Source organism: Ostrea edulis, chromosome 8, assembly GCF_947568905.1.
Source record: "Ostrea edulis chromosome 8, xbOstEdul1.1, whole genome shotgun sequence".
Classification (NCBI taxonomy): domain Eukaryota; kingdom Metazoa; phylum Mollusca; class Bivalvia; order Ostreida; family Ostreidae; genus Ostrea; species Ostrea edulis.
In genome coordinates, this window is record NC_079171.1 from 32,799,802 (window position 1) to 32,817,392 (window position 17,591).

General features: G+C 35.9%; 1 protein-coding gene across 1 annotated transcript; it reads left to right on the forward strand.

Moving 5' to 3' along the window:
* The first annotated feature begins 2,636 nt into the window (after positions 1 to 2,636).
* On the forward strand, positions 2,637 to 17,426 carry LOC130049668 (uncharacterized). Its single transcript, XM_056147564.1, has 5 exons — positions 2,637 to 3,035; positions 4,941 to 5,031; positions 11,534 to 11,646; positions 16,605 to 16,839; positions 17,419 to 17,426. Exons 1-5 carry the CDS (start codon positions 2,910 to 2,912, stop codon positions 17,424 to 17,426), a joined length of 573 nt encoding a protein of 190 aa, XP_056003539.1. The 5' UTR covers positions 2,637 to 2,909.
* The last annotated feature ends 165 nt before the right edge of the window (positions 17,427 to 17,591 follow it).

Genomic DNA, 17,591 nt, shown 5'->3' on the forward strand with positions numbered 1-17,591 from the left:
AAAGATTTTCTATTTCCATATTCTCCTCAAGTCGAGAAACACGTGTACGTAGAAATACGGGTATCATTTATGAAGAGTTTTATAAAAGACCCAGTCACGTGATAAGAACGCGTTTGAGAGATAAACTTGTTTAGCGGACAGAGTGAATCAGACTTGTGTTTCTTTTATGGTTTCGCATCTTATAATTCTTAATTTTTTTTCTCTCTTATGTTTCACCATTTTTAAAAAATCTATTGTATATACATGTAAATGTTTTTCCAGCCAATTTAGTCAAAATATGTATTAGAATGAAGGATATCAAATAGGATTTTCAAAAGAGTAACCACCATCATCAGTTGAATATATTGCTAAATTTTTAAACAGAAAAATGCACGAATATGGGTTCTTAGAATTTTATTTGAATTTTTAAATTTCAATTCTTTAAAGCCAATACCGGTACTAAAAGTCGGAGAATGCGTAAATGTTAAATAAAAATATCAAAACCAACAGAAATATATGGTGTACAAAGTGTAATGTAAAGACATAACAACTGGCATCATATTGTAAACAGGCGACCGCGCTTCCGAAAGCTATAATAAAATATAATGAATAATAGTAAACTATGGTACAAGTCACTTACCCCATATAATATTGTTGATTATGTGCAGATACCCGATGGGCGTGGTCATAATGACACTCGGGAGCTACGCTCCCTCGTGTCATTATGACCACACCCATCGGGTATCTGTACTGATCCTTAAATAACTAATTCACTCATGCGTACTAGCTGCTATTTAAATAACCAATCACTATGCAATCATTCACCCGTTCCAAAACACAACTTCCCACGTGATTCTTTGACTTGAAAGGGCTAACGCAAATGTAGACTCAATTCAGTAGCAACACATGCAGATTATATTAAGTTCGCTTTTGGAGTTTTCCGAAATTCAATTTTGCTACCAAATTTTCTTTGTGTTTTTTATTTAGGTTTCAAGTTTTGTAATCACTGTTTTATGAATCAGGATAAATGACAAGTATGTCTCTCTGAGCTTTGTCATACTTTTGGACGTTTTTCATACCGATTGTTAAGCCGTTCTTGGCACACTGATTTTGACTGCGGATAACTCCGTTTACCTGATCAGGTATATAGGGCTCACGGCGGGTGTGACCGGTCAACAGGGGATGCTTACTCCTCCTAGGCACCTGATCCCACCTCTGGTGTGTCCAGGGGTCCGTGTTTGCCCAACTATCTATTTTGTATTGCTTATAGGAGTTATGATATTGATCACTGTTCGTTTTCTTCACCTTGCATTTCAACCACATAATTCTACACGACATATACCTCCATATATTGGGAAAAAGTCAAATGCATTTCCATGTTGCTCAAGAATTATATAATTTTAGGTTCTGACTTGTTTAGATCATCGGACTTGTGTACGTTTTTCTACAGGTTGGATAACACATTCCCGCCTTCAGCAACCAAATCAATATACTGAACTTTACTTATAGTTGTCCCGTGGGTATCTGGGTTAGAAGGGATAAGTCCTCAGTACCTTTTGCTTTTCGTAAGTGGCGAATAATGGGGGCAAGAAAACCATTGTCCCGTGGGAATCCAGGTTAGAATAGGTCCTCGGTACCCCTTTGCTTATCGTAATAGGTGACTAAATGGGGCAGTCCTTTGGATGAGATCGGAAAAACCGAGGTTTCGTTTCACAGCAGTTGTGGCATGATAAAGATCCCTCCCTGCTCAATGGCCGTAAGCGCCGAGCATATATGCCTAAATTTTGCAGCCCTTCATCATCAATGGTGACACTTCTATTTGAGTGAAAAATTCGAGAGCAGCACGTTAAACAATATACAATCAAAACACTAATTCATTGTGCTATAGTCACTTTTATTGTATGTAGAGTTTTTTAAAAGGCTTCTACAGTTTTTGTCATACATTTAACAAGTTTGTGTTTTTTCCTTGTACTTGAGTTTCTTCATTACAGAACAGACATTTATTGGCGGGGAAAAGTGTCGATAGTGAACACAGATTGAGAGAACGTCTCTTAAGTTTATAGTTCACTTGACTCGGCGAAACTTCGTCAATGCTCAAGTTTTACTTCTAGTAACTATTGATATTTGTAAATTATTATAACACCAGAGATAGAAACCATGCAAGGCAACATTTAAAGTTAGGACACAATATATGCCTTTATAATTCTTTAATCGATACCGGTTTCTTACAAAAACGTTGATGTTACAGGGGTTTTAACAATATTCTTTTTCAAGTCAATATTTCGCAAACACTATGATTTTGAAAATGATCTTATTTACAAATTTCCTTACATGAGTTATGATATTGATCATTGTCCGATATCTTCACCTTTAATTCAAGATATCATTAGGTGGATTATTCTGTGGCGTATTTCATACCAATCGTTAGACTGTTCTTCGAATACTCATTTTGACTAGGATTATTCCGTGTGGCCAGTCAACAGGTGATGCTTACTGACACTCATTCATTACAGCTTACTTATAAAGATGTAACATAACACAGAGACCCAAGAATAATAACATGCTCTCGGGTATCGAATGAAATCTACATGTTAAACGATATAAACAGGACTACATCACATTCATATTTCACCAACCTTAATGGTATTCACGGGACCTCCGTGGTTGAGTGGTTAGAGCATCTCGCTCAAAATCACACGGCCTCTCACCTCTGTCGGCGCGGGTTCGAATCCCGCTCGCGTCGGTAAGTGAGAAAGTTTCCCAGTTTACTTTCGGTAGGTCGGTGGTCTCTTCTCAGGTACATTGTATCTGGGTTTCTCTCTTCCGCCAATAAAAACTGGGCGCCACCAGATTAACTAAGAGATTGGGTGGAAAATATCAATCAATTTGCTATTCACTGAGAGGAATTTCGCATAATTTGTTCGTGGTTGATGATTTATTTACGGTGTTATTTAACAGGTAAATCTCACTTGCCAAGTCAAGTTGCAGTAGAGAAGGTATTGTTTTTAGACGAAAAAGTCGTCATCCATAAAGACACAACAAATGACACAATAAAGGTATTGTGTATCTAATTTGTTTTTAGCTCACCCGAGCAAAAAGCTCAAGTGAGCTATTCTGATCACCCGTATTCCGGCGTCCGTCCGTCTGTCAACATTTAACATTTTTGACTTCTTCTCAAAAACCACTGGGCAAATTTCAACCAAAGTTGGCACAAAACATCTTTAGGTAAAGGGAATTCTAAATTGTGAAAATAAAGGGCCATACCACCTTCCAAGGGGAGATAATCAAGAAAAGGTAAAAATAGAGTAAGGTCATTAAAAAATCTTCTCAAGAACCACTGGGTCAGAAAAGATGACATTTATAGATAAGCTTTATTAGGTAGTGCAGATTCTAAATTGTTAAAATCATGGCCCCGGGGATCGGATTTGGCCACAATAGGGGATCAAAGTTTTACATAGAAATATATAGGAAAAATCTTTAAAAAATTTCTTCTCAAGAACCACTGAGACAGAAAAGCTGAGATTTATATGAAAGCTTCCTGATATGATGCAGATTTATGTTTGTTAAAATCATGGCCCCCGGGGGTAGGATGGGGCCACAACGGGGATCAAAGTTTTACATACAAATATATAGAAAAAATCTTCTTGTCAAGAACCACTGAGCCAGAAAAGCTGACATTTACATGAAAGCTTCCTAACATAGTGCAGAGTTAAGTTTATTCAAATCATGGCCCCATGGGGTAGGATGGGGCCACAATAGGGTATCGAAGTTTTACATACAAATATATAGAGGAAACCTATAAAAACCTTTTCTCAAGAAACACTGAGCCACAAAAGCTGATATTTACATGAGAGCTTCCTAGCATAGTGCAGAGTTAAGTTTGTTCAAATCATGGCCCCCTGATGTAGGATGGGGCCACAATAGGGGATCAAAGTTTTACATACAAATATATAGGGATAATCTTTAAAGATCTTCCTCTCAAGAACCACTGAGCCAGAAAAGCTGATATTTATATGAAACTTTCTGACACAGTGCAGATTCAATTTTTTTTTAATCATGGCCCCTGGGGGTAGGATGGGGCCACAAGGGGGGTCGTACTATATAGGACATATCTTAAAAAATCTTCTTCTCAAGAACCATTGGGCCAAAGAAGTTCACATTTACATGAAAGCTTTCTGACATGTGTAAATTCAAGTTTGCAAAAATCATGGCCTCCATGGATAGGTTGGGGCCATAATAGGGACTACGGTTTTACATGCAAATATATTTGGAAAGTCTTCTGATATGGACCAAGGTGACTCAGGTGAGCGATGTGGCCCATGGGCCTCTTGTTTCTCGATTTGATGTAAAATTGAAAACATTAACGTTTAACACAGAAGTATTTTTTATACGCTTGTCAAAGACGGGGCGTACTATGTTATAGCATCGTCCGTCTGTCTGTCTGGACCTTGCAAGTAATATGAACCGTAAGCTCCAGGATCTTACAACTTGGTACATTTCATCATCATGATGAGAGGAAGATGCCAATTGTTTTTCAAGGTCAAAGGTCACGGTCGTAGTATCAGCTAATAGGAAAAGATACAGACCGAACTATTTGGCCTAGGACCTTGCAACTATGGATATTTAATCACCATGAGGGGAATATGTCTTATTGTTTTTGAAGGTCAAAGTATCAATTAATAGGAAAGGCTTGTAACTCGAATCCTCATGGGATAGTCCATATGAAGTATATCATACAAGTGACCTTCAAACTTGACATGATAACTAAAGAATATCATCGAGATATGGCATAGACGTCTCGTTGGTTTTAGAAAATAATGTTAGCATACTCTGACATGATATACAAATTTCCCCAGCTACCTTGCCTCCGTAGCTCAATATTACAAACAAAGTACTAAATTTTTATGTATACACCTGTTTCTTTTTTCTAAAAAAGATTTTATTTTGTGATGATTTGTCAGAAATTGATAGCGATGGGCGTCCAAAAATTCATCCGAGGAGACACGGAGGCTGGAGAGGATGAACAGAAGTATTTTCTACGCATCTCTCAGTGTAAGTCTATAAAGTATATTCTTTTCATGTCTTTGTGTAATTGTATTTGTAAGTTTTTAAAGTATTTTCTACTCGCATCTATTTGTAACTATGCAAAGTATTTTCTACGCATGTTTGTCTGTAAGTGTTTGAAATAGTCCCTACTCATATCGACCCATCAGTGCCAACATCCGTGCATCAAAGGACCTGATTGGATTAAAACGCTTTTTCGAGCTTCCTTGACTTATCCGTGGTATTCATATGTCTATTTTTATTTATGTATATGTGCCGAATAAAAATAAATATGTTTGTTTAGTCTGTGTGATAAGTGTATCAAGGAATCATTTCCTACTCATATTTGTGTGCAATTTGTATATACGAGTATGCATTATATGTAGGTGTATAAACATTGTCTACTCTTGTCTTTGTGCAAATACATCGGGTAGTTTTACGCATGTATTTGTATTTAGTGTAGCAAGTATTTTCCACCATTGAGTATTAGTAAGTGCATAGCACATTTTCTAATAATGCCTTTGTGTACTGTGTTAGTATATATTCACTTGTAACTCACAAATATTATTCATCAAGTACTTTGATGCAAGGTGAAGATAACGAACAGTGATCAATCTCATAACTCCAAAAAGCAATACAAAATAGATAGTTGGGCAAACACGGACCCCTGGACACACCAGAGGCGAGGAAACATAGAGTATGATAATTTTCGGATTTCCACATAATTAATCTTCAAGAAATACATATCCAGCATCAATGGGGAAAACGAAACTCAAATAAAGGCTAATAAGCCTTATCAAACTATAGATTATCTAAGAATTTAAAAAGAAACTAAAAAAGTAAAACTGCATTTGCAGAATATTAATACATCGTTTTGAAAAGGAGGGGAGGGAGAAGGCAGTTGTCGTTGGAGTCCACATAGATGTCTACAAGAATACGAGGAATATTTTACCCAAGTGCCAAACAAAAAATTAATAACTATTAACTTACAAAATTCTACATTTTAAAGCAGGAAAGAGACGAAAATGGATTAAATTTATCAGATTAATCTTTCATTTGATTCTGCTATAAAAATGGGTCAGTTAAAGAATGTATCTTGCTTAAAGGGAAAGGCAACGCTAACCACATAGTTGCTTTTATGAATAACGTATTACTTACTGATATCGTAATTGACAGTCTTTAACAACAAATATCCTTGCTTAACAATTAAATTAATATTAATCTATCATGTGTCTTGAATTACGCGACGCTAAGAGAGTGGCCATGTTAGTTTAATTTATGACGTCACACCGTCTATTCCGGTTTATTTCATCAGCAGCACTACACATGACAAGTCACGAACATTTAAGTTTGGAGCCGTATAGATTTGAGCCCGCTCTTTCGCAAGAAGAAATTAAGAAAATAAGACATTCAGTGAAGTCGCAGAGCAGTCAGACGGTAAACGTTTCTTGAACCTGAACTTGTCATTACGCAAATTATGGATCCACAGTTTACGTAGTCTTTTCAATTTAAATGACTTGGTTGAGGCGGGAATTTCGAAAAAAAAAAACTTTTCACATCTCCCCTTCCCATTATAGTAATGAATTGCTTACCAGGAAGGTATCAACCTATTTATTCGTAAGATCCACCACATGCACATCTTTGACGATCTCGCAGGTGCTTGGGGTCAACCCCCCCCCCCTCCGAATAAGCTACATGAGTTGATTTAATTAATTTTGTTGTTGAAAATATTTCTAATGCATATCAACAACGTCTTGCATACCCATAAAGTCCAAAATACATGTAATTCAAAATAAGCCCTTTTTGTAAAAAAAAAAAAATACTCTCACTGGTTATTATAAGTTCTGTTATAATAACCAGTGAGGTGTTCTTCTTCTTTTTTTTTTTTTTTTAAAAGGGCTTATTTTGAATTATTTAAGACGTTATGGGTATGCAAGACGTTGTTGATATGCATTAGAAATATTTTCAAGAAAAAAATAATTAAATCAACTCATGTAGCTTATTCGGAGAGGGGGGGGGGGGGGGGTCCTGAACCCAAGCACCTGTGGATGATCTTAGAATCTCATCAAATCCGGAACAGACGTTGTGGCGTCAAAATTATTGATTTTTCTGGTCTTGAATACCAAGGGTTACACATCATGGCAGCCTTATTAGATCGCGGGAATTTGAATTTTTGACGTTTTCAAATTAGTCCTGAAGCTTATCTAGGCTATATATCAACAAAATTGTATGACAAATCTTTATCACATGATTAATCCTATAATTTATCATGTAAAAATATTTTGGGTTGCCTTTCCCTTTAATATGTGTCTGAGAATGACGAACTTATGAAAATACGGATGTATATTTAATCGCTGTGATAAAATTTAGAATTTCCTTTCAAAATTAAGGATTATCTCCCTTATGCATCGTTCTTATCCTTAGAGGAATTTGACTCCACTTTTTGGCACTCTGTTTTCGCCTAAAATAGCTCTAGCAAGTTTATTTTTATTTCGGATTTCAAACATTTCGGTTGAGCATCACTGAAGAGACATTATTTGTTGAAATGCGCATCTGGTGCATCAAAATTGGTACTGTATAAGTTTTTAATTTGCTCCTCTTAGGCATATGACTCCACTTCTGGTATATCCAGGGGTCGGTGTTTGCCCCACTCTATATTTTGCATTGCTTATAGGAGTTATGAGATTGAAGACTATTCGTTATCTTCACCTTTCATAAAGGTACTTTCTCGCTCGTTTTTCATTATTTTCATTTATTGTCTATTATTATTAAGGGTGTTTTGATTATCATTTTGTCTTACAATTTTGGTGACAGTGATTTCTCGGACATTGACCTAAAGGGATTATAGATATTCAACTGAACTAATAGCTATTTTATAGCAAGCTATATAAGTTATACACTTGGCGTAAATTATCTGAAGCGGATTCAAAAGTAATTAAGCTAATTTCCTATTTAAGTATGTATTCTCCGAGTTCCTTTGGCTTACCACAATATGATTAACGCAAGATCGATTGGAAAAATGTTTAAAGTCATGGAATAACTTCATTGACCAATTTGCAGTTTTCAATTTCCTGGAATGCATATATTGTTCTTTAACAGAATGATCGATATTACCCTTCAAGGCCATCATTATCGTGAACATTGGTCTATACATTTTTGTGTCATGCATTTTTCTTCACTTTTAATCACACAAAGAAATGATTATATCTACAAAAATATCTATAGTTATGAATTAAAGCTGTATGATCCGATGTTCGTATATTAGTTTGTACATAATTACTTTAAAGCACCTGATCCCACCTCTGGTGTGTCCAGGGGTCCGTGTTTCCCCAACTATCTATTTTGTATTGCTTGTAGGAGTTATGAGATTGATCACTGTTTGTTATCTTCACCTTTCATTAATTACCTTTAAAGTTATTAACTTTCCCTTAAGTACATGCTTGGAAACAATTATCTAAAAAGTAAATAGTAGCATGAATTTGCGTCTATGAATAGCCCCACGAAGGTCAGGGGAATCCCAACATGAGGTCTAAAAATAAGAGGCAACAGTCTAATTTTGAGGCTGAAAGAGCATAAAACAACGAATTACGATGAAGTATTTTATATTTTTATTTGTCTTAAACTTATGACACGATACGTGTGTAACAAAATACCCAGCTTTACACAGATAAGATCACCGACGATCTGAAAGTTTTAACTGGTCACGTGACTGTGCCTTGAAATGGCCGAATGAATGTTGTTTGTAAATACCGATTTAAAATCAAATAATTCTGGTTAAAACAGGTTGGGTAACGTATGGCATGCCGTACAGACTCATAAATACGTACGTGTGATGATTTAATACCGCTTTTACAAGGCGGGAAAGAAATTGATGAAATTCGGCCAATACAACTTTTACAATTTTGCCAATAAACCCCAAAACGCTTGATCCAGAGTTACTGCTTGCACCTTTACTATTGTTTCATATGTGAGGTAAAGGCCATAAGCTATAATAGAATCTTATTTGATCAAGAAATACCGTAAAATTAATTGAATGATTACGAATACTTTCGTTTTCGATAAACTACATGTACCATATGTTTGCTTATAGGAGTTATGAGATAACTGTTCGTTATCTTCAACTTTCATGAAAGAGCAAAAATGAAAAAAAAAATGAAAGTAAAGTGGCGGATCTAAGGCAATTTTTATATTCTTTCTTTTTAAACAACAATTTACTATAATTAGATCTGAAGTAAATCCATTGTTCATCGATGCTTGATTTTTATCTCACAGAAGAAATAAGTTTTGATAATTGTTTCTTCAATCCGTGATTTAAGTCTTGAATCAGCCTTATGGAAATTTCCAGAACGAAGCTAGGCAATGTCATACCAATCGCACATTTTTGGGCCTATAATTTCCGGAAGGCCGATAAGATGCGATTGGTTTACAACATGATCAGCACAAAATTGTGTAGGTGTTCAGTGTTAGTTATACTTATACTAGTGTTCACTAGGCCCATAACTATCACATTATGAAGATTTATAATTACTTTACCGATATATCTCATTAAATGAAGGACAACCCCCTCCCGAGACCAGCGATCTGACTCATGAATTTTTAAATCTGATATTTATCTGATATTTTCTATCTTATTTTTTACGTGATTGTAGAAGTCACTGTTGTGACCTTTTGTAATAATCTATTAACAGTTACTGATATGTATAAACGCATTAATAAACACAAAAAAGTTGTGTGTTTTTTATTTTGGTTGAACATGTTTTGTTGTGACACAAAATAGTAAGAAATAATTGGGAAAATGTCCATAATGTCAGATATCGAATGTTCCAGAACTATTCTGGGACCTTTACGCCTTAGAATTTGAACATTTTACCTATATTAGGTTATACACTACCTGACAATGTCCAATAAATCAGGCCACGGTTTACAGTATAGCGTCTTTTCTGTTTGTCATTCATACAGTACATTACTTATTCGATTATTGCATTTGACGAGAGGAAACGATGTGTATTCATAGTTTTGCCCTTAAATTGTCGCACTGGACAAAAACTAACATTATAAACACATTTGCAATATTGAGTTACAATATTGAAATTATGAACGACCGTTCATTTTGTCTTTGGTCAACTATTCGAAATAACGGATTACGATGGCATTCGTAAAATCATTATTTAATTTTCAATACAGAGAGAGATAATTTAAGTTACATGAAGAACATTTAATTTGGAGCTCCAGGTGATTCCTAATAATCAAGTTTTATTTACTGTATACCGTATTAATAAATGTAACAACTAATCCACGCCATTATTCAAATAATTTTCTTCAATTCATTTGAATTAAAGATATCGTTCATTTAATTAATGTGCGGAACAATTCAAACACACATTAAATAGTCCTTCCAATATGCAATAGTAACTAATTAGGGTTTCATCTAATATCATGTAAAACTTATGCGGTACCAATTTTGATGCACCAGATGCAAGAGCTAATAGGAAAACTGGAGCCAAACTCGTCCAAGGATAGAGCTATGCATGAGGGAGATAATCCTTAATTTTGAAATGAATTTCTAAATTTTATCCCAGCATTTAAATATCCATCCGTATTTTCAAGCTAGTAGCGAAGTACTTAGCTACTGGGCTGTATATACCATCGGGGACTAACAGTCCACCAGCAGAGACCTCGACCCAGAGGTTGTAATATATTTTCAATACATCTGAATGTAGTATGTTTATGTGTAAAAAAAAAAAAATGCAAGGGGGAACTCGAAGCAGAAATTGAAGGCAGATCCAATTCACTATGCACATAATTTTTAATAGAAAATGACAGTCCTGTGACCCGTCATTGTAATTACAATGTGTATGAAAACGCACATGAAAGGTGAATATAACGAACAAGTGATCAATCTAATAACTCATATTAGCAATACAAAATAGAGTGTTGGGCAAACACGGACCCCTGGATCTACCAGAGGTGGGATACGGTGTCTAGGAGGAGTGAGCATCCCCTGTCGACTGGTCACATCCGCCGTGAGTCTTATATCTTGACCAGGTAAACTGAATTATTCGTTGTCAAAATCAGTGTGCCAAGAACGACATAACAATAGGTATCAAACACGTCAAACAGCGTTTGACCCGACCACAGGTTGTATTGTCAAATTAGAGCACCATAACGACAATATGGGCCGACCCGTAACTTTAATGAAATCCGAAATAATGATAAACTTGCTAGAGCTATTTTGGGGGAAAACAAGAGTGTCAAATTCATCTAAGGATAAGAGCTATGCACGAGGGAGATGATCCTTGATTTGGAAATGAATTTTATCACAACAATTAAAGATACATCCATATTTTCAAGCTAGCAACGAAGTACTTGGTATACAAAGCGCGTAAAACGTAATACAGACTGAACGATGAAAGTACAGTAGATTTCATAATACAGACGCTGATACTTTAACATGCAATATTTTGCATGCTGTTTTCATTATTACAGTAAATCTGTTGTCTTTGTTATGCAGATTTAAGTGGCAGAGTTCCCTTGCCGACTTTTATTTCACTATCCAAAGGAGTTACCCACACGGACGCTCTTCACGTAGCTGGCAAGAATAGAATTCCAGTCATCTGTTTCAAGGTTATTTATGTTTCATATCAAAAGAAGTAAACAGAAAAGGTAGAAAAATTAAATGTATATTAAAGTAGAGAAATGTTTCTAAATTGGGTAGTATTATTCAATACTTGTACTGTAGTTATTTTAGCTCACAAAAACTTTCATCACATAGAGATTACGCGAACAATTAACATTATTACCGATGATTCAGTTTTCGTTAAATTCAGGATTCTAGGGAAGAAAAAAAGGCCCATAGCTCTTATCGGTCTCCAGAATACTAGTGAAAAAGCATCACTACTCTCCAGGGCAATGGAATCTAGAAGAAACAAAAACCTGTTCTGAATATCTTGCTAAATTCTGATGTTCGTCAACAGTATAAAACAAGATGTGTTCTTAAAACTTCAATTCCCACTAAAGTGCACACACTGAGGAAAGGCTTTACATGATATAATAGGTGTATTAACATTCAAACATTAAAACACTAATATGGACCCATCCTCGAGTCAAATCCGTGGGTTGTGAAAGTCACCATTTGTGTACATCCTTTTCTGTTATTCCTAAGTTTGCGTTTAGATTTTATACAGTATCAGCAAACTTAAATATAAATACTATAAATTAAGTTTGACCCCATTTTGGGGTCAGAACCCATGCCCCGGGGATCATCAAGTTTACTATTTTGGTAAAAGACTAGATGCTCTTTCTAAATATCCATTTAGTTTCAATTTGGTATTAATAGAAAGAAAATATTTAAGTGTTTTATATATAAACACTTTATAGTAAGTTTGGCCCCGCTCTGGGGGTCATGAAATTTACAATTTTGGTACAGGCCTTCATGTTGTACATCACTATGCATTAGTCGTTCTTACACATGTGTGGTCGTATAGACGAATATTCTTTTTTTTAAATTTGTTAATTTTGGGCAGTTTTTGCTCCGCCCCTAAAGCCCCAGGGGTGCAGGAATCCTGAAATTTACAATCTATGTCTCCCTTCGTCCAAGGGTTACTTCATACAACATTTGAAAAGAATTGGAATGATATTTATAAAGAAGAAGTTAAACAGTTCTATTGTTCACACATTTAATAGCTGACCATTTTGGCCCAACCTTAATACCAATACCCCTACCAATGGGATCATCAAATTTCAGTGATTGACTACCTGCACTTTTTAAATATCAATCAATCAATCAATTTAGTATAAATAACACTAAAGAAGATGCTATTTAAGTGTTTACACAAACACGATATCCCAAGTTTGACCCCATCCTGGGGTCAGAACCCCTACCCAGGGGATCATGAAATCTACAATTTTGGTAGAGGCCTTCCAGCTTTACATCACTATGCAAGGAGGTTTTCTTACACCTTTGCGGTTGTAGAGACGACGATTTCTTAAAATTTGTCAATTTTTGCACCGGTCCTATGGGTGCAGGAATCCTGAAATTTAGCTTCTGGAGTTGAGGTTAAATCAAAAATATCATATAGGATGTCTATATCTGACATTTTTGTCGATACAGGCGTACCATGATATATAACGTCATCAAAACATTTAAACATTACCTCACAATGCCCTGTGATGATGTCCCGGAGATGATTGATTGATTATTGAACCCGCGCCGACGGAGGTGAGAGGCCGTGTGATTTTGAGCGCGATGCTCTAACCACTCGGCTACGGAGATGAAGGGTCATGAAACAAGGAATATTCTAAGATTTTTATTGCTATTTGAATATGACCGCATTGAAATTTACAATAAGTTAAGTTTTATTTAGAATGGTTTTCGTCTGCTGAGTTGGGTAAACTTATTATGGGTGATATTACTTCTGAATCATGCCGCCAGTTATTTAAACTCTACTTTACTAACAAAGGAATAGATACCGTTTACATATGTGTTCTTGTTCTTCGTCTTCTTTCAACTATAGTTCAGCTGGACATGTCACCACTCCGGATGTTGATATAGTTGATAATCTAGTTCTATCGCCAGTTCAAAGACAAAGTTTCTCTGAATTTAGGACCTTTTAAAATAATTGATTTCAGATCCTCATTTTCAACTACTGTAGAATCATTTAAATTCATGGGGGCCAATTTTCGTGGATTGCTGAATTTTTACTGGTTCATGGGGACGTAATTTCGTGGATTTAAACATTTGTAACACATACACACGAAAATTGAGCCACCACGAATTATAAATGATTCCCCTGTAGAAAACTTGTACGGTACCAATATTGATGCACCAGATGTGCATTTCGACAAATAATACCTTTTCAGTGATGCTCAACCGAAATGTTTGAAATCTGAAATAACAATAAATTTGCAGGCCCTAAGAGCTATTTTAGTGAAATCAGAGTGCCAAAAAGTGGAGTCAAATTCGTCCAAGGATAAGAGCTTTACATGAGGGAGATAATCCTTAATTTTCAAATGAATTTCGAAATTATATCACAGCGATTAAATATATATCCGTATTTTCAACCTAGTATCGGAAGTACTTAGCTACTGGGTTGTAGAGGCCCTCGGGAACTAAGTCCACCAGCAGAGAGGCCTCGACCCAGGGGTCATAATATAAAACTTGTACGGTACCAATTTTGATGCACCAGATGCGCATTTCGAAAAATAATGTCGCTTCAGTAATGCTCAACCGAAATATTTGAAATCCGAAATACCAGTAAACTTTTAGGACATAAGAGCTATTTTAAGGGAAAACAGAGTGCCAAAAAGTATAGTCAAATTCATCCAAGGATAAGACCTATGCATGATGGAGATAATCTTAAGCTTAATTATGAAATGAATTTCTGAATTTTATCAGCGATTAAATATACATCCGTATTTTCAAGCTAGTAACGAAGTACTAAGCTACTGAGCTGTAGAGACCCTCGGGGACTAACAGTCCACCAGCAGACGCCTCGACCCAGGGGTCATAATATAAAACTAGTACAGTACCAATTTTGATGCACCAGATGCGCATTTCGACAAATAATGTCTCTTCAGTGATGCTGAACCAAAATATTTGAAATCCTAAATACCAGTAAACTTGTATAGCAACATCAATCGTAAGGACATGTCCAGGTGGACTATAGTTGAAAGAAGAAAAGGAACAATAACACATAGGTTGATTGATGTTTTCCGCTACACTCAACAATTTGTCAGTTAACTGGTGGCGCTCAGTTTTTATTGGTGGAAGAGAGAACCCGGATACAATGTATCTGAGAAGAGACCATCGACCTTCCGAAAGTAAACTGGGAAACTTTCTAACTTCCCGGCGCGAGCAGGATTCGAACCCGCGCCGACAGAGGTGAGAGACCGTGTGATTTTGAACGCGATGTTTTAACCACTCGGCCGCGGAGGCCCCCTGATTAGACACCCTAAAGTTAGTTTGTAATTTTATAAAAAGAAGTTACGATGCAATAGTAGAAGTATATTTGTCGAAAATACGGGGTGTAGACTTGCACTTGAAATATGCTGGAATACAAGACTGAACTTTTTTTATGAACACTTTTATGTTGAAGACATCTATTCCTTTGTTAACTTGGTGAGTTTAAAGGAATGAAAGCTGTAACTAAGGGTAATTTTTCAACAATCCAATTACGCACTAACCAACACATACATATATCGGTGTAACTAATATAATCCCCAAGATCTGAGGGAAAAAATCAGCAAAATAAACAAGGGAATATTGTTTTGAGAGTATACCTACAATGAACGTTTCGTTTAAACCGCCATTGCGTCGTATACACGGACATGGGAACGATGCATTCTCTAACCAGAGGGTGTGTTACGCAAGCTTCACATACACATCTGTCGACGCTTGGAATCACGTGACAATATAATCACATGATATAAACAATCATTCTCGGTTTCCTTTCCGTTTAAAGGGTCTGGCAACAGGTGATACATCAGGCTCTTTTCATAGCCCACTGGCACTTTAATAAGTAATAATAATAAGTTAAGCTGCTTGTCTCTTATTTTACAAGTTTTTTCGTATTTTTACAGCCTTTCTTACTTTTGATTCCATGTTTACATTTAAATCGTCACCACGTGAATGTCCTGCATACATACGCATATTACAAAGTTGTTCCAAATTTAGGATCAGAAACCGGCGATTTTAATTAATTTACAGTAAGCATGAATTTAATTGCACCAAAAAGAAAACATTTCATGATATGATTAATTATTTAGTGCAAAACATATATGTTGGATATTAGAAACTTTTACAAGATTTCTGTAAAAAAGCCGTTGACAGAGGTGTAGTGCGAGGAGCGCACGGAACTCTGGATAGAGAATGAGGAACGGTGATTGTCGAACATAATTGGGTTGCTGAGACCGAGGTTACATCCGGAAACTAACGTGAGTAACGACATGTGTCGTTTGTTTTAAAATATCAAATCGTTGCATGAAAGACAGGAAGCACTATAAGTGTACGAAAGCAATGATTACGCAAATGTGCAACTCAAAGGTAATTTTGAGATTGAATTTTCTATAATATTGGCATGTTAAATTGTTTACAAATCTGACCCGTGCTCAGTGCCTCTCTTTCGCTCTTTTCCGAACTGGTGACCCCCGAGGTCAAAGCACCTCGGAGATTACGAGCAGGAATTACTGACAGGATTACAATGATTCATGAACAGACATTTTCTGCTAATTGGATGGGTTTATTACTTCAGAATAACCCCGATTCTATGAAGTTATATATATTCAATCAAATATGTTAAATATTTTTCTTTTAATTTTCAATTCATTTGCCGTCAGTTACAGCTTGTGCTGCTTTTAGTTTAAGGAACTGGCGGCACGATTTGGAAGGAATGTTATCCATATCTTGTGTCTACTATGCATTGTGATTGGGAGGGAAACATGGTACATGCAAAATAAATTTATACATAATTTTAAGGGTACTATACAAAAAGGTTACTTTGGTTATTAGCCTTTCACTAGAAAAGACATTATATCCATGTCGACTGACCCCAATATCATCATATGTATGTAAATGTTTTCTGTAGCAAAAAGCCAAGGATGTGAAAATTTTAACAATACAAAGTATTGAAGAATTCTACCTTGTTAAGGAGCATAAGATCGAGTTGAAGAATCCATGGAAGGTCATTAAGGCATGTTGGAAAGTATGTGACGTCGGATATTATGAAACAGATGACGTCGAACCAGAAATTAGTACGCTCAGCGATATGCCTAATGAGTTTGACCATATGGCTGCGTTGATTTGCAATTTCTTGATTGGAGGTAGAGTAACATTTCCATGTATATCGCTGCTTTAACTCTGTCCGTATAATCGTATAATAATGTAGCCAACTTATCCTTAAAAAAAAGATAAGAATGTTACCGCCACATACACCGAACGAAAGGTGAATATAACGAACAGTGATCAATCTCATAACTTCTATAAGCAATACAAAATAAAGAGTTGGGCAAGCACAGGCCCCTGAATATACCATTTGTGGGACCAGGAGACTAGGAGGGGTAAGCATCCCCGGTCGACCGGTCACATCCGTCGTGAGCCCTAGAACTTGCTCAAGTAAATGGAGTTATCCGCAATCAAACTCAGTGTGCCAAGAACGGTTTAATAATCGGTATGAAACACATCAGAAAGCATTTGACCCAATGATAGAACCTCATCTATCTCTGGGAAAGGAGAGCTTATAAGATATGCTTGAATTAATGATCAAAGAACTAGAGCCACAAAGTACCAAAATTTACCCTTTTGCCAAAATAGGTGAGACTTTTACAATTGATGCTCTAAGTTTAATAGGTTATAGAACAGTTTATTTTATAACAATAACTTTTCTAGTTTTCGTTTTACAGTCGCTTAAACTTAGTGTTGTTCTTCAGCATGGAAACTACTGTTCGTTATCTTCGCCTTCAATATAACGTCATGATGCTTATGTTATTAGACTTAATGCACAAAAAATGGACGCATAGGTTAATATATATTTTTGGACTTATTCTAGTTGTAAATCACGACTGTTAAATTCCTA